Raw genomic sequence first — 18,030 nt, 5'->3', positions numbered from 1 at the left:
TCAGGTGAGAGATTTGAAGATCTGCTTTTCAGGGCTGGTGTCTCGCCGTAAACCAGAGGATGAAGAGAGTCTTTACTGGCTCAGTATGGGCAGAACCTTTCATAAAGTCTGCCTTAAAGATAAGATCATTACCGTCACCCGCTACCTCCCAAAGTCAGTTGACGCTTTTAGTAATTCAGATTCAGTTCATGTAATTTCTTCTTCTAGATATGCCTACAAGTGTGTTTTTCTTTGTCTTTAGGTATCCATATGAATCCACACAGATTCAGTACAGCTACAATCTGTGCCCTCCGCATGCAGACGCCAGCTTCCTGCCATTCTGGGTTGAGTTCAGCCATGAGCGGCTGGAGGAGTACAAATGGAACTACTTGGACCAGTACATCTGTTCTGCAGGCTCAGAGGACTTCAGGCAAGTGGCTTTACTAGCATCATGACCCTGACAAAAAACTTATGTATGTAGATCCCCACAAGATCCCATTCCTCTCTCTTCCACAGTCTTATTGACTCTCTGAAATTCTGGCGCACACGCTTCTTGCTGCTGCCAGCGGGTGGAGCCAGGCGAGTGGCGGATGTTGAGGGTCACTGGGACGTGTATGGGGAGGTAACGGGGGCAGGGCGGGATGGCCTCTCTGGCACAGGGGACTGGTCTCTTTTGGACGGATTTATCCGCTTTTTGGAAGGCCTGAACAGGATTCGTCGGCGTCATCGATCTGATCGAATTATCCGTGTGAGTGCACAGCTACAGGATAAGCACAAATGACTTATTAAAAACTACCCATCTGGGCAATAAAATAACAATTCTTATGTTTATTATAGAAAGGAGCTACTATTAAAGGCCTGCAAGTGACAGGGGCCCTGTCATCCTACAACCCAGAGCCTATAGCACCCCCTGTGGGCAAAAAGGGCACCTCTGCACTCTCTGCACTTCTGGAGCTGGATCAGACACAGAAGTGAGTTGTGCAGGTAGATTTCTGCAAACCAAAGGAAATAAATTACAGCGGTGCAAAATCAATGAGAAAAAAGTGTTTGTGTGTGCCAGAAACAATGAGATTTGGAGTTTTATCTAGTGCCACATATGGTAAAGGTTTTATAAAATGCCAGAGATTCTAAGTTTTTCCTAATGCTGGTGAAATTTATTTGATCTGCAGGAGTTTAGAAGAGCAGCAGCTTGCTGCTCAGCATGGTGGGAAACCATGTGGACCTTTCAGTGAAGCTGCCAGCGTTGCCTTGACAACCACCTATGTCGATAGCCCCCGTAAGGTGAGAGCCCAAGGCAGACCACCAAACGGACTAGTTCCTGGCTTCTTGTGTGTATGCTTGTGCTTTTGAGTGGGGAAGAGACCTATTGTATTTGTACTATATGTATCGCTTACTGGCTCATTCTTCATTTTTAATTTATTTATTTTTGTCTTATTTTCACCTTTGTCTGCTTGATTTGAAGACTGATCACAGTATTTGGGGCAGAATAAAAATTTTGGTATAAAATACAGCTATTATAAATTGCCACAATAATGTAATGTCTTTTAATTAAGAGTTGCATATTGTGTAATTAATTCAGTACAACATTTTTAATCAATTGACAGCCCTACTTCATTTAGGTCTTTATGTCTTCCTGTTGACTCGGTATTGAATCATGGATATTATTTGCAGTGGGTTTGTTTTCTTGCTCTTTCCTTGCCTCTTCCTCTTCGATTACTGCCTTGTTCTTGCTCTGATCTCTGGGGGTTATTTTCTCTCTTTCTGGTGTTTTCCTCCTAATATGCTGACAGGATGCCGCCTTCATTTTGGACTTTATTCGTAGTCCACGTTCCTCCTACATCTGTCACTCTCAGGTCAGTCACTACCCCCTCTCTGCTCTGTGAAAGCTATCTGTCTCTTGCAACGAGCGTGTGTGCGTATAAACAATGTGTGCATGCCTGTGTACTTGTCCAACCTCTCACTGGCATTAAAAATGTGAAGGTTGGTGTTTCTTTCTGGTGTTTTTATAGTGATAATGAATAGTCTGTTTATTTATAGTTTGTTTATGTATACTCATCATCACACTAATGAAATTCAAAAATATTATATTAATTAGATTTACTTTATTTAACATCTTAACCTCTATGAGTTCTGCTGTAGATGGAACCAGTCGGGTTGGCCACTGGAAAAATGCATGTGCACTTTGCATTCAGTCTCACTTCACATCTTGTGCTCATTTAGAATACTGCTAATCTCACATAGCCAGATTTTTGTCTAACAGCATACAGTAATTGTTCCACATTGCAGCTAATTCTGGCCAGGAGCAGATGGGAAGGGGCTATCTGACCAACATGTAAAGGACTTATCACAGTTTGCTTTTTTTAACATGATATTTAGCAGCAGGTAAAACTAACATTTATGATACCATGGCAATAGAAAAGCGTGCAATAAAGTGGTAAATTATTCAAATAATATTATAGTTGTCTTTGAAAAAAAGTTATAAAGACAAAAACAAAGAAATTGGTAGAAACCTGGTACCTTGTTAGTACCGCTTTATATCCTGGCAGACTGACAAAAACTTACTTTTGTGAATTGTATAGCAGCCAGTCATTCAGATTGGAGCTGGTGGTTTTAGCCAGGTTTTGGCATTGTACTGTGCAATATGCTTCATACAGTCTGTCATGGGATGTTTTGTCTGATACTAGAGTACCACAAAGATGCAATCCTGCCAGTCACTTGATGCAGATAGCTTGAAAAATTCTCATAATTTTGCACCTTGGTCAGTCTTGTTTAGTTCTGTTTTGTACTTGTTTGCATGAAGATAGATGACATTAGATGTGCTAGTTCCTGTGCAGAAACACAGGAGTGAAGGCACACTGCATTTCTACAGTTTATCTGATACATTCCCAATGGATTTCTCAGCTGCCAGCTGAACAGGTTCCAGCAAATCCCATTGAGGGTGGGTCATCAGACAAAGGAGGTAACCAACCAGGTGAGAGAACATCTGCTACATCCCAAGCCACAGGAGACTCAACCCCAGGCACAGGTTCAGAGACTGGGTAAGAGAACACCTCACTTTATTCTAAAATTCAGAACATGGCTTCCCATATATTCAACTCAGAATGTGCCACTTTCGTCTTGCGTTGTAGGGGGCAGTTAGGGTCCAGTGGTTTGTGTCTTTCCTCATCTTCCACACTAATGGAGATACTGGAAGCCATTAAGCATCCCACGTGAGAGTCTTTGAATCCTTAATTATTTATTAGTCTTCTATTATGTCATCCATGTGTGATCTAAATTGACTTCCTGTCTTTGCAGCACTGGAGTGCAGCTTTTGCCAGAGCAGAGAGGCCTGCCTCCCAACTGCTTTGTCAGTGCTGAGGTTGTACATTGGCTGGTGAGCACTGTAGAGAATATCGCCACACAGGGCATTGCAGTAGAAATCATGCAGGTAAAACTGAGAACATTGCAGAAGTCACAGCAGTCTGGGTTTGTATTTAAAAACTTGACTTGATCTTGCTGACGCTCTTATAGAAAATGTTGGATGAAGGCCTGATTACTCATGCCTCCGGCGATGCCATGCGAACCTTTGTCTATGGCTTCTACTTCTACCGGATTGTTGACAAAGACAGCGAGAAGGGTAAGAAACGACTTGACTAACAAGATTGCTTCGCTAGGGGTTGCCAAGCTGCTGTAGAGTTGGTTTCTGCTAGCTGTTCCTATTGTATCCAGCTGTATCAAGGGACATTCACATTGACAGAGATTTGCAACAGCAAAGCAACTAGATGTCATTCATTTTCAATGAGAAGTTGTGATTTCTGGGGACACAAGACAGTGATCCGCAGTGATCTGCCATCTGATACCGTTGAATTCCGAGTCAGAGTAGGAACGCCTACCAAAAAACAACAGCACAGTGACACTGCAACCTCCAGTTATTTTTTTTTTTTCAGGTGGCAGATCATGTGAGCATCACTGTCTGTAAATCCCGTTGGTAGCATGACTGTACCCTGGTGCTTCTACCCTCCATGAAAACAGACCTCTATTCCCTGCAGCCCCTACAACTCAGCTGCCCCCAGCTGGAGCCAATGTATGGTCTCCTGCAGCTTTGGAGGACTTAACCCTGTTCCAGAGGAAGTGGTTTGAGGTGGCCTTTGTTATGGAGGAACGTCGGCCCTGTGACTTACCTGCTTTCCTGCTACCCTGGTTGCCCAGCCGGCCAGCCTCGTACGCAAGTAGGCATAGCTCCTTCAGCCGCAGCTTCGGAGGACGCAGCCAAGCCGCTGCACTGCTAGGTACACACAGCCGGCTCTGACCCCGGAGCTGCCATGCTCTGCACCTTAAGGCAGCATGCCACACTCGCTCCCCCGAAAGTTCAGTAAGGCTAGTGAAGTGAATGAGTCACACAAAGTCAAATAGTTTCTTCTCATATTACTAAAGCATTCAGACACCACCCATGCCATCTACTAGTCACTTAAACAATAATGTGGAACTTGCACAACTCAACTAACTATAGATGGATGTTGCAACACCATCACTGTATAACTCTATACAGCGCTATATTCTTCTCAGGAAACACCAAGCCAAGCTTTGATTCAATCAAGAATTTTTAACATATTCAAATCTATTCATCTGACTTTGTGTGACTCTTCTCCATTCCAGGACTGCATGCTGTTGTAGAAAAGTAGTCCACCCTTAATTCACCCCGTTCATTCCCACAATACCAAAATCATGTTGATGACATCATGTCTCCCTTTCAAACTGATTAATGTAGACGGTGCAAAATCTGCTATTATAATAAACCCAATTAGCTATCAGTCAGTGTGATGGTACATGCACTCTCCAAATGCTGTGGTTCTACTCAATCAGGGCACAAATTTCTTTGCAAGCTCCTCAAATCAGAGCATGGACTGATGCCCTAGTACACCAATCAATACACTGTTTAAAGTAGTGCATGCTGTGGTGAAATAGTGGCTGTGGTCCAGTAGTGCCGTGGTATGGGTTCTTCCTGCTCTCCTCCATCTGTCCTGTTCTCGCTGGTTGAATTATGTTCCTCCATTGTTCCCAAATCTGAGCAAAGCTATTCTGCCAACCCATCGCCTTTATGCTTATTGTGCAATACACTCAGCTTTCAGTGTTTTCCTGCCATAGAAGCTTCATACATCTTATTTACCTTTAATATGTTGCATGATGGAAAATCATCCTTGATCTGAGAATCATCATTTCAGTTGATTCACAATGTTTACTGTCTTAGATGTCATGAACTAAGCACTAACTGCCATAAACTCACAACATCACAATTACTCTTCATTGACCCATTTATGGTCTTAATGACTCTGTGCCTGACCTTTGTCATTTCATCCTCTTGGCCATTTCTACTCTTCCTGTCTCTCTCGCTCTGTTTTTACCCCTCCTCTCTCAGCCGCCACAGTTCCAGAGCAGAAAACAGTCACCTTGGATGTTGATGTGAACAATCGCAGTGATCGAACGGAATGGTGCAGTTGCTATTACCATGGCAACTTCTCCCTCAATGCTGCTTTTGAAATCAAGCTGCACTGGATGGCTGTCACTGCAGCCGTACTCTTTGAAATGGTGAGCATAGGATGAATATAGCTGGCTTTGAGGTGATGGATGACATTTTTATAATATCAGGACAAACAAGCATAGACTTGATAGAAACTAGATGGTATCAAGAAAAGGCACAAACATAACATGTAAAAGCACTGCACTCTTCTTTTTCAGGTGCAAGGCTGGCACAGAAAGGCAGCATCTTGTGGATTCTTGCTTGTACCTGTGTTGGAGGTGCCCTTCGCTTTGTCATCGTACCTATATGGTGACCCTCTCCGTGCTCAGTTGTTTATCCCCTTAAACATCCAGTGCCTACTAAAGGAGGGCTGTGATAACCTGTTTGATGGTGAGGACAGAAAAATGTACAATTTTGAAACATGAATGACTCTCAAATCTAGCAAATACATTAGGTTTATTTCAGTTTGCATAATTATGCACTATTCTATGACTAGTGTGTTCACATTGAAAAGTCCAAAAAGAAAAATTGCACTTCAAATACCCAGATAATGCGCTTAACTAAAAAAAAAAAAAAAAAAAAAAAAAAACAGTGTGGAATGTTGGACACGTTACTAAAAAACAACAAAAAAAACAAATATTCTGGGTAATATTCTGTTTTCTATATTTATAATCAACATTTTTATCCTTTAACATCTTGGATGGATTGAACTCTTAACAATGCCTATGTCATTTATGTAAGAGATAATCCATGGCTAGCTGTCCATTAAACTATTTCAATGCACAACGTGGAGGCAAAGAACCCCCCAATGAGAAGCAGAGAGTGGTCGCAGTTATTTTCGTCAGTTACGGCTTGTTAGATCTAACATTCTGCCCACTTGAAATCAGACACATAAAGTAGTGCAAGATTACATTTATTTGAATTAATTAATTTGATCATTTATTTCAGTTCATTATCAAGAGAGAGATGAGATGAGATACTTGTGTGAATTACCTGTGTCTGTTCAGCGTCACTCTATATTAACAACGAAGCTGTGAGTTTAATTACTTCAGAACCAGTGATGTGAGAAATATAATGTTGCCATTCAGTAGCGAAGCTATTTTATTAATAGATGTCACTGAGCAGCGTTGATAAAATTCCTTATAAATACCTGTGCATTAAACGGTTCTATTGCACACCTTCCAACCAATCAGAATCAAGTATTCAGACAGACCATGGTATAATGTTAAGTAGATGTATGATATCCTCCATTACGGCACTGCTTTACTTGTTTAGGTTTTGAGCCAGAGACATACTGGGACAGAATGCAGTTGTTTCAGGAGGCCATACTCTCCAGGTAAAGAGAGCATAGAATGTATATTTTAGTATATTTCACCATTGCTCATTCTTACTGAAAAACTTAAAGGTGATAGAGAGGATTTTTTCGTCGACTGAGAATCCAAAGACTGTTACTGAGTTTTTCAAATGAGCGCATGCGTAAGAACAGCCCCCCTCCTTCACAGCTCACTTCAAAGGAACGCCTCCCAAAACTTGTAAACACTCGTATTGGAACACGAGTGTTTACCACCGGCATTCGCTGTGTCGTGTTTTTTGGATTCATTATGTCGGACTTACCGCAGCTAACTCATAATCTGCAGTTGTTACTCCTGTCTCCTGACAAAAACACTGCATGCGGCGCCTGTGGAGTGTGGAAAGTTACTGGAGCGCGCAGCCACGCTCGTCTCTCACAAGGAACGTCATGGCAGTGATTGACAAGCCAGAGGGCCAATCGTTTATGCGATGATCACATAAATGATTGGCTGATGTTTTTAAGGCCCTACCTCGTGCACAGATGATGTATATTAATATTATTACTTTCAGTGCACCTAATAAATAGTCTTTTATCCGTTAGTAAAGACAGTTTCAAGTAATATTGCAAAAATGTATAGAACAAAACATCCTCTTTAGCACCTTTAAGCACATATAGTTAATTTGCAGTTAAATTTAGTTTATTCTTTAGAATGGTATTGATCTGTGTGCTCTCATATTGAAACATCTTCCCTTTTTTTGAAGATTTGGCTTTGTACAAGACAAGTTCTCAGCATCAGCTTTTAACTTTCCATCAGAAAACAAACCCCAATACATCCATGTAACAGGTACATGCTTTTAAGAATAATATAAACTGTGGTTGGAAATACTATGATAGAAATCTTTCTTGTTACTTTATTCTGTCCATCTCTTTGTCTTGCTGTTTCTATCGCTATCAATCGGGAACTCTTTATCCAGGTACAGTTTTTCTTCAGCTGCCTTACTCAAAAAGGAAATACTCCAGTGGACAGCGGCGGCGACGTAACTCCACTACCTCTGCCAGTCAGAGCCTGTTTGGTTCTGAAGAGCGTGTGGGCTACAACTGGGCCTACAATACCATGCTGACCAAAGTCTGGAGGACTGGTGTGCTGGGGGACGAGAAACTGGCCGACCGCCTGCTACGAGATTTCACAGACTTTTGTGCCAACAAGGACAATCGACTGGTGACCTTCTGGGAAAGTTGTGTGGAGAAAATGAACACCAGTGCCCCTTGAGAAAAGAGAATGGAGGAAAGGCAAAAGATACTGTCAGAGAAAACCGAGACAGATCGCATCTGCTTTAAGAGCTAATGTACTGCTGCTATCATCTAATCAGAGAGGAATAAACAAACAGCTTCATCATAAAACACTTAAATGGATGAGTCATATGTTTTCAGAGTGTCAGCACATGCACCTACAATGCTTTTGGCCCTGAAGCCATCACAATTTTTAATGGGTTTGAGTGAACAGCAGGTCTTCAGTAAGTTGTACATAACAGGATCGATTTTATCCATGTTATTATCATCATCCATCAGACAAGCCTTTTCTCTTTTCTAATAGAAGTCTATGGAAGTTTGGGTGGTTTTCAATGAACATTTTACAGAAATATTATGAATTCTTGCTGCATTTTACAGAGATATTGTAAAATGCTATTGAAACGTTGTGGAAATAATATAAATTATGCTTTTCTTGTCAGCTGACTGAGCAGAGTTTGCCTTGATTTTGCACAAGCAACAGTAACCAAGGTGGGCGGAGTTTATCAAATGTTCATTTAATATCGGGCCAGTTGCATAAACTGCTAAGACTAGTCTTACAACTTTTTTTTTTTTCTTTAAGACTGTTCATAACTTATTTAAAATCAGTCAGATAAAAACGTAGATTGGCCTAATTTGATACTGAAAACTCTGAATGCCCCTTGACTAACAGCTAGTGGGTCATACTAGATCTTAAGACACTGTCTTTACATAATGGCTATGTTTATGCAACTGGTTCTAGGTCTTTTTATTTATTTAATGCTTGGCCCCATTGCTGTTCATTTTCATAAGCCTGGCCCCATGTTTAGATTTGGGTAAATAGTTTTTTTTCCTGAGAATTAAGAGCTTAGTAAAGGTGTTGATCAGGATTTAAGAGATGATGCACATCTGTAAACACCTTTGCATTTTGGTTATCAAAGTAAAATCAGTAGTTAAGCTGAATTTTAAACTAAATGAAAGATATAATAGATCCATCTTTCTTTACATTATCCCCAAGGTCAAATTAATGTAATTAATTCCCACTGTTGTTATAATGCAGCCACTGCTAACTTTGCACGGACATCAGCCAGTGCACGGATAAAAACGTGACCTTTGTCCACATTGAAAATACGTATACATTCAGGTCTGGGCAAACATTGCTAAGGAGGCATGTCCATGCATCCCATGATCCTTTCATCATCAGTTTTGAAGCAGACAGAAGCATCGCTTCATTTGAATGCGGAAGAGTTTCTTATCGCGCGCATGCGCGCTGTGCCGCTGCATTGAACAATGCAGCAAACTTCACTGCGCAGGTGCGCGGCTGCAGGGCATGCGGCTATTTTTAGAAAATGACGTCACCGTGAAATACAGCGAGTGCGCGCACCCCCCTCCAACTCCCCCTCCACCCTGTTTGCTGGGATTGACAGGACGCTTGCAGCAGCAGCAGCACCCCACACGACGATAGGGAAAAAAGAATCGAGCGAAACTTGGAGGATATCGAGGGCTGGGAGGGGAAAGACAGCGTTACAAAAAATATAGACATACAAAAAATATATAAATCTGCAACTTCAACCTTTGGCTCGCCGTTCCAATCTCACGTGCGCGGCTGCTCCAGATTTTGCTCGCGCCTGTGTGCTGACCGGAGCGCGCGCCCTATCTCGCACAACCAGTGTGTTCTGCTGAGAAACGAACGAACCCCAGTGCGAACCGACAGCCTTTGACCAGAGAGGATGGCTGATAGGGAACAACTGATCCAAAGAGCCCGTCTGGCGGAGCAGGCGGAGCGCTATGATGACATGGCCTCCGCGATGAAGCTGGTGGGTCATTATTAATGTATTTTCTTCCACAATATTTCCATTCTCAGTCCTCAAGAGCTTATTGAAAAATAATATACATGCATTGAGAGTTTTTTGTTAATTATTTAAATAATGCTGAAATATAGGAACATTTCTAGTTTATATAATTGAAGAAGCTTTCGCTTCTGTCACGAGCAGGACCTCTTTGTTATATATATGTGCGGTGTTTAAGGGACAGTTCATCTCAAATGAAAACCCTGTTATAATGTATTCACCTTCATGTCTCTGCACCTTCATAGCTTTGTTTCTTCCCTGAAACAAAGGGAGATGTTAGGCAGAATGACAGTCTCAGTCACCATTCTCTTTCATTGTATGGAAAATAGATGCATTGAAAGTGAACGGTGACTGAGGCTGTCAGTAACTAGCACTAGCATTCTGCCTAACCTCGCGTTTTGTTTTTTGTAAAGGAAAAAAGTAATGCGGGTGTGAAACGACATGAGGGTGATAAAATAATGAAATGATTTTAATTTTTGTATATTATACCTTTTAAACGTTGGGTAAAAACACATTTGCATTTAAAAATTAAGATATATGATAATAAGTAATCAACAGACAAAAACGGGACGCTACATAATGCTAATAAATTGTAGGTTTCGGTTCGGTATCGTGCATATTAATTGTTACAGTCGTTGAACATGGGCGGCGCTATGACACGCTCGTCCACATCCATTGTGAATGCGTTTCTCTGCGAAAATAGGATAAAAAAAATTAGCTATGTTTTAAAATATGAACGCTGTTTTTATAGTCTTACTATAAACTTACATTGTCTCATCAGTTCATGTTAATTTGTAGTCATAAAATTAAACGAAATATGTGAGCCAGCAGTGCAGCATCAGCTGTCTGGTTTGACATCTGAGCACAAAGGATGAAAGTCAGTCAGTCAGTTAGTGTGGGTCAAACAGGACACAGTTTCCTTATTCAATGTATTGTTTTTTTTTATCCTTTACGTTATTACTGTAAGCAACATCAACCTAATCACCCGTTTTGATTAGATATGGTCATTATTATGCCACTTTGACTGTTTGACATTGACATATTAATTGTAGGGTTCTCGTGGTTATGGTAAACCTGGAAATATCAAGGAATTTTGAAATAGTCAGACCTGGAAAACTAATGGAAATTATTACAGTTCTAAAAAGTAGTCATGCCATCAAAAATATTTCATTTTTATTGGGCATCTCATTGGGTATCTTATTCACATTGCATTAGGAATGCGCAACATATCGTTTAATATTAACCTTTTAAGTTAATTTTAACTATTATTGATAATTATAACAGTCTAAATATCAATTTTGGCTGCAAATAACATTAGGATTTTTTATGTTCAAACAAACATTTTCTATCCCAGGATAAAAAGAGGTCTTGTAGGCTGATCCTATTTAATTAAGGTAATTGTTGTACACTAAAATTAAACTTTTTAGGCAACATTTACTAAAAATATTTGAAAACAGAAATTGCGCATTATTCTTTATCCAGGATCTTGATAGATTTTGGTCAGCACAACACCATAATATCCCAATTTCAGACAAATATATGTTGCGAATATAATTGTGTTTATTGACCCAACATCTGGCCTTCTGCACCATCAGGTCACAGAGTTGAACGAGCCCTTGTCTAATGAAGACCGCAACTTGCTCTCGGTGGCCTACAAGAATGTGGTGGGGGCCCGGCGGTCATCTTGGCGTGTAATATCCAGCATAGAACAGAAGACAGCGGCGGATGGCAACGAGAAGAAGCTGGAACTGGTGCGCGTCTACCGAGAGACCATCGAGAAGGAGCTGGAGTCAGTGTGCCAAGACGTTCTCACCCTGCTGGACCAGTACCTCATCAAGAACTGTGACGACACCCAGGTAGAGAGCAAGGTCTTCTACCTGAAGATGAAGGGCGACTACTACCGGTACCTGGCCGAAGTGGCCACCGGCGAAAAGAGGGCCTCTGCAGTCGAATCGTCAGAAGGCGCCTACAAAGAGGCTTTCGACATTAGCAAGAGCATGCCGGCCACCCATCCCATCCGCCTGGGCCTGGCGCTCAACTTTTCCGTCTTCTACTACGAGATCCAAAACGCACCCGAGCAGGCCTGCCAGCTTGCCAAGGAAGCCTTCGATGACGCCATCGGCCACCTGGACAATCTGAACGAGGACTCCTATAAGGACTCCACGCTCATCATGCAGCTCCTGCGGGACAACCTCACCCTGTGGACCAGCGACCAGCAGGACAGCGAAGGAGGAGACGCCAATAACTGAGAGATCAGCCATGTCCGCTCTCACTTCTAGCTGTAGTAGCACCTGTCTCTGTCCCTTCTTTGATGCTACATCTTATTTCTCTCTGTCTGCTCCTTCATTCTCTCTCTATCTTCTCCATTCCATCTTTCTCGTCTCTTTGTGACACCTCAATGCTCTTCTTTGGTTCCTCAGGGCAGCCCTTCAGACCCTTGATTGCTCTCTCACCTGTTTTACCCCTTTCCCTCCTACAGGATGCCGGTACCCAATCTGAACTGTTCCACTGCAGAAAAGGTGGTTCTGGGATGGAAAAATGACATTGGCCTCTAAAACCTGCTTGTCTTGAACCTGGAGCCGATAATGTCACATGTCCGCTAGATTTCAAAACAAATACAAGACGCAAAACAAAACTAGCCCCCAAAGCAAAATATATAAAGCATTCAGTTCACACATATTGTCATTTTATTCCTTATACATTACTTGCGATGTACTCTGGATGTTAGAATGCATTACTGCAACCTGATTCTTACTGCAGGAATCATAAGCAAATTTGAAATGCTTTATTTACAATTATCATACATGCAAATTGACTACTATGAAAACTACTATGAATTTTAATATATCATACTCATAAATACAAGGATTCAAAGAACATTCATTGAATGTTCAGATGTATTCCTAAATGATTCATAAAAAATTAAAAGGATTTTAGAATATATGCGCAATTTGAATCCTATTGATTTTGTTAGTTATATATTGCTTATGATATAAAGACGCTAACTTAAATTAATTTGGATGTTCAAATGTATTCTCAAAACACAGCATATAAAAATATATAACATTTTCTTTTGTTATATATTTGTCAAACACCAAATCAAATAACTGAATGCTAATATATATTGTCAAAAAAAAAAAAAAAAAAAAAAAAAGACAGTGAAGCGGCATGTTTATTTGTCAGTGGTCACTTGTTATGTCACTTGCTCTGCCCTCAAGCTGGTTCTGAGAACATTTTGGTGAAAAAGGGGTATATATTTACCCTAGTTTGCTCAGTTTTCCCACCTACTCCTCTTCTTCTGTCCTTGACCTCTTTTTCTGTATATGATTCTCTTCTCCCCCCCCCCACAAAGAGTCACTGATTGCCTACTGGGGCTGTAGTACAGAAACTTCCTAATCTTAATTCTTGGTTGAAGATATGAAAAAGTTCTGTTTCCCAAGTAAAATTACCCTGGTTACTAAACAGATAAGATAGGATTCTAAGTTAGGATGCTTCAGTAATATAGCCTCCACATGACATTTAGTGTGTACTTTTAAGGATTCAATCTTCATAGAGACTCTGTAACACTTATTACAGGATGAGATCTTGAGTATGTGGCACAGTATAGTGCTAATGTTACACCTTACTACGTTATTCTTCCTCTTCTTTACTTGTCTTTGATCTGTACCTCCTTCACTGCTTAAATGTGTTTGTCTGTCGTTCCCCCAAGCTCACCTTGTACATCTTGCTAGCCCTGTGAATTGTGTATATCTGCTGATCTCGAAACATGTTGTCATCCAAAATGTGGGTGACACTCTGTTATGAGACGCAGTGATCAAGAGTCTTTTGATTAGGATAACATATGCAAGGTTATGACAGAATGACATTAAAGACATTGCTTACCATGGGAACTCTCAAAATGCAGTTTATCTCTGGCGCTTTATTATGGTTACACACATTTATTATAAATTTTACACTGTTTTGAACTCTTTAACACACACATGGCTTGACAATGTTTTTCTTGCTTTTAGTCAACAATGATCTGCATTCACAACACAATCATACGATTCTTCTTAACTATTTCACGTTTTGGCAATACAGGTTTCGGCTCATATGTTTTTGTACAACCTGCTCATGCCCCACTGAGTGTGGTTTAGAGGTAGCAGGTTAACGATTACATTCTTTTATTACAATACGTGCATTTTCCTTGTGAGTCACTATGTAGGAATTTGTATGAAATTTCAACTTTGTAAAATACTTGAATGTTCTTGTGAAATAGAGTGGGCAAATGAAGCTGAATTCAAATTCATTTTAAAGGTGCTGTAGAATGTGTTTTCAAAAGATGTAATATAAGTCTAAGGTGTCCCCTGAATGTGTCTGTGAAGTTTCAGCTCAAAATACCCCATAGATTTTTTTTTTATTCATTTTTTTAACTGCCTATTTTGGGGCATCATTAAATATGAGCCGATTCAGGCTGCGGCCCCTTTAAATTCTCGTGCTCCCCGCCCCCGGAGCTCACGCTTGCCTTAAACAGCATAAACAAAGTTCACACAGCTAATAACCCTCAAAATGGATCTCTACAAAGTGTTCGTCATGCAGCATGTATAATCGTGTAAGTATGGTATTTATTTGGATGTTTACATTTGATTCTGAATGAGTTTGATGGTGTTCCATGGCTAAAGCTAACATTACACACTGTTGGAGAGATTTATAAAGAATGAAGTTGTGTTTGTGCATTATACAGACTGCAAGTGTTTAAAAATGAAAATAACGTCAGTCTTGTCTCCGTGAATACAGTAAGAAACGATGGTAACTTTAACCACATTTAACAGTACATTAACAACATGCTAACGAAACATTTAGAAAGACAATTTACAAATATCACTAAAAATATCATGTAAACATGGATCATGTCAGTTATTATTGCTCCATCTGCCATTTTTCGCTGTTGTTCTTGCTTGCTTACCTAGTCTGATGATTCAGCTGTGCACATCCAGACGTCCTGCCCTTGTGTAATGCCTTGAACATGGGCTGGCATATGCAAATATTGGGGGCGTACATATTAATGATCCCGACTGTTACGTAACAGTCGGTGTTATGTTGAGATTCACCTGTTCCTCGGAGGTCTTTTAAACAAATGAGATTTATATAATAAGGAGGAAACAATGGTGTTTGAGACTCACTGTATGTCATTTCCATGTACTGAACTCTTGTTATTCAACTATGCCAAGGCAAATTCAATTTTTGATTCTAGGGCACCTTTAATGAAGTCAACAATTTCAGGGTGATACAATTGTCCTGATATTATAAATAAGCCTCATTAAAAGAAAGATCCTTGATGAGAAAATCTAAGTAATTTGACAATCTTTTATTACTATTTATTAGAATAAAATTTTTTTAACAAAACGTATTAATATTTGAAAACTTGCTGAAAAATCAAAGTCTCGTGGTCCAACCGACATACAGAAAAAAAAAGAGAAAACAGGAAATGACATCATAGAGAAGACCTCTGTGGACCCTCATGACTATACATCAAGGTCAATAAGTCTTTTAAAATATCAGATCATTTGACCTTTTTATGACATCCAAAGTTAGTTCAGGGTGTAAAAAGTCATATGATGTGACTCCCCAAAAACTTAAAGGTATAGGGTAGGCATTTTGTTTTATAAACACTTTTTGTTATACTGGTTAAAACTCTCTTCACATTGATATATATTAGTAATAGAAGTGGTCTGAATATTAAAACGTACATTTATCTTCTGTGGAAGTCTCATGACCAAAAACTGTTCATCCAATCAGTCCAAATGCAATGATACAATGTCCTTCCAGCCTGTCAACATATGTATTTCCATATCTTTGCACACCCTGCTTGGCAGACACCACATCATCAGCGTGTTGTAGACAGTCGCCGGGCCATAAACATACAGCAGTCATCGTTTTCTGTTTCTCCTGAACCAAAACAATGATCTTATGCTGCGTTCACACCATGTCGTAATCGTAATTACTGTCACGTTCTGTCATTTATGCATTTCTCTGGCAACACTATCAACGTCGAAATGAATCTGGTACAAGTAAGAGTTCAATTCATATTTGTTTAAAAAATTACAATGAAAAATACATGTTAAAATGTAAATTTTTGCCTTTTTTCAGATGTGTACATTCAAGAAGGTGTAAGGACAACAATGTCACTTTTACATGACCACATTACATTTTTATGACATAGGAATCATCTGCATAGGAAAGTTGTTTCTGGGGTAGAGCATGTTGATGGAAGATGCCTAAATCTTGGAGCCAATTCTGAGAAACCCATTGAGTCACTAGCTCTTTGGTCAGTGTAATCTTGCTCTTTTTGATTGTGTAAAAATTCTGGCACAGATGTCTTTAACAGACTATAAAGAGTGATATGCAGGAGTTACACTGCGTGATCGATTTATAATAGTATAATTAAGTGAATAAGATGAAGGCTGTGTAGAAGGTCATTGTTTATAACTATAAGACCTAACCTCTTAAAGATAAATGTTCATGGCCGTGATGAGATATGATGGTGTTTTAAAGGGATTGTTGAGAAGCTGATAAAGCCAATGATGTCTTTCTCATCCAGACCTTATGCCAAATTATCTGTTTTTAACTTAACTTAAAAACTTTAAGTTTAAGTTTAAACTTTAACTTAAATCTTAAATCTTTAAAGGTAATCCTTCAATGTCTGGACCAAAAGAGAGCAGACTATGAATTTCCCTGTTAGATTTCCAGAGCAAACAGGTATTGTGATATAACCAACAAGACATATATTCATCCACTATCTGAACCTGAAAATGTTCAAGGCATCACTGGTTAATGATTGATTCCTTTAGCCACAGTTAGTGTGTTCAAGCAGGTTTCTAAAGAAAAGTGGTTATCTAATAAACTAAAAGATAGTGGGAAAAATCATGCAGTTTCCTTGTTGATACACCCAAGAATGATGTTTCGACAGTCTCAGTGGCTATTGTTCTGTTATAGTCATTAGTAAATCTTACATTTAAAGGGATAGTTCACCCAAAATTGAAAATTCTGTCAAAATGTTCTCACTCTCAAGTAGCAGAAGAAAGAAATTCATACAGGTTTGGAACAACTTGAGAGTGAGTGAATTTTTGGATGAACTATCCCTTTAAGCTTATCCTACAGTAGAGGATAAATGCAAAGGGTTTATAAAAGTTACACTTTGTTGTGTTGCAAAAGTTGAAAAAAAGAGCATGTAAGGGGTCAAGTTTTGGCTTATTAGCATGATCCCCTTAGCTTCAGCTGGCAGATGTTAATTAATGCTGCTCAGTATAATATTTAACTGTATAATTACACTGTAACAAGGACACTTTAAAATGAAGTTTGTAAAAACAGTAGTTGGTCTTGAGACTTGTGAGTGTTCTTGCAGTGCCTTTAGCCAATTGTGGTGCGTCACATTTACCGTTGCTTAGTGGGTGAAGTCTAGTCATTTCAATAAGAATTTATGTGATTTAGAATTTTGAGTAAGGGCGAAAGGTTTCCCCACACAGATTTCACTTTGTTTTTCACACTGATTTACACGTTGACCAACAGAAACAGCTCATTATTGGCCAGCTCATGGTGCTCACATGTACAGCGTCGGCCAATACTGAGCCGCCGTTCTGATGTAGAACCCGGAAGTGCTGCACTGTGTTTACAACATGAACAGTGTAGGAGACTGACAGGGAAGATAATAAATTGTTGAATGAAGTTATTATTTTTTTATTTTTGCGCACAAAATGTATTCTCATCACTTCATAACATTATGGTTGAACCACTGTAGTCACATGGACTATTTTAACAATGTCTTTACTACCTTTCTGGGCCTTGAAATTGGTTATGTCGTTGCTGCGAGGTCAGAAACCTCCCAGATTTCATCAAAAATATCTTAATTTGTGTTCCGAAGATGAACGAAGGTCTTATGGGTTTGGAACGACATGAGGGTGAGTAATTAATGACAGAAATATGATTTTTGGGTCAACTAACCCTTTAATGCCATGCTAAGCTGAACCTGAAAACACATATGTTTAAATTTACAATTTTTATCATTGGTACTTTAATGTGGTATGTAATTAGATTATATAAATTCTACATGACATTAATTCACATATTTTCATGATTAAGAATAAATACACTTCAAAGCAGTTTTCAGT

General features: G+C 39.6%; 2 protein-coding genes across 8 annotated transcripts in view; both read left to right on the top strand.

Moving 5' to 3' along the window:
* depdc5 (DEP domain containing 5, GATOR1 subcomplex subunit) overlaps positions 1 to 8,176 on the top strand; it is a 38,129-nt gene extending 29,953 nt beyond the window's left edge. For 3 of the 7 annotated variants that reach the window (XM_048172958.1, XM_048172951.1, XM_048172944.1), the window contains 16 exons: positions 33 to 153; positions 242 to 409; positions 496 to 727; positions 817 to 950; positions 1,149 to 1,260; positions 1,770 to 1,832; positions 2,881 to 3,017; positions 3,108 to 3,188; positions 3,274 to 3,406; positions 3,490 to 3,595; positions 4,008 to 4,247; positions 5,375 to 5,544; positions 5,695 to 5,866; positions 6,752 to 6,812; positions 7,529 to 7,611; positions 7,742 to 8,176. In XM_048172958.1, the coding sequence (XP_048028915.1) occupies positions 33 to 153; positions 242 to 409; positions 496 to 727; positions 817 to 950; positions 1,149 to 1,260; positions 1,770 to 1,832; positions 2,881 to 3,017; positions 3,108 to 3,188; positions 3,274 to 3,406; positions 3,490 to 3,595; positions 4,008 to 4,247; positions 5,375 to 5,544; positions 5,695 to 5,866; positions 6,752 to 6,812; positions 7,529 to 7,611; positions 7,742 to 8,037 (2,309 nt within the window). In that variant the 3' untranslated portion in view covers positions 8,038 to 8,176. Of the gene's footprint in view, positions 1 to 32; positions 154 to 241; positions 410 to 495; positions 728 to 816; positions 964 to 1,148; positions 1,261 to 1,769; positions 1,833 to 2,880; positions 3,018 to 3,107; positions 3,189 to 3,273; positions 3,407 to 3,489; positions 3,596 to 3,905; positions 4,248 to 5,374; positions 5,545 to 5,694; positions 5,867 to 6,751; positions 6,813 to 7,528; positions 7,612 to 7,741 lie in introns of those variants that run through there. The other 4 variants (XM_048172965.1, XM_048172967.1, XM_048172968.1 and 1 more) reach the window with 4 other exon arrangements.
* A 1,243-nt stretch (positions 8,177 to 9,419) lies between these two features.
* ywhah (tyrosine 3-monooxygenase/tryptophan 5-monooxygenase activation protein, eta polypeptide) lies at positions 9,420 to 13,782 on the top strand. Its single transcript, XM_048172983.1, has 2 exons — positions 9,420 to 9,850; positions 11,479 to 13,782. Exons 1-2 carry the CDS (start codon positions 9,764 to 9,766, stop codon positions 12,130 to 12,132), a joined length of 741 nt encoding a protein of 246 aa, XP_048028940.1. The 5' UTR covers positions 9,420 to 9,763; the 3' UTR covers positions 12,133 to 13,782.
* Positions 13,783 to 18,030: the final 4,248 nt, after the last annotated feature.

Source organism: Megalobrama amblycephala, linkage group LG2 (assembly GCF_018812025.1).
Source record: "Megalobrama amblycephala isolate DHTTF-2021 linkage group LG2, ASM1881202v1, whole genome shotgun sequence".
Taxonomy (NCBI): domain Eukaryota; kingdom Metazoa; phylum Chordata; class Actinopteri; order Cypriniformes; family Xenocyprididae; genus Megalobrama; species Megalobrama amblycephala.
This window is presented reverse-complemented; position numbering and strand designations above follow the sequence as displayed.

What these genes read in the sequence shown, in the direction of transcription:
- ywhah (XM_048172983.1), top strand. Translation starts at nt 9,764, where the DNA reads ATGGCTGATAGGGAACAACTGATCCAAAGAGCCCGTCTGGCGGAGCAG. An exon ending in TGGCCTCCGCGATGAAGCTG is followed by an intron (nt 9,851 to 11,478) that starts GTGGGTCATTAT and finishes CTGCACCATCAG; the next exon opens with GTCACAGAGTTGAACGAGCC.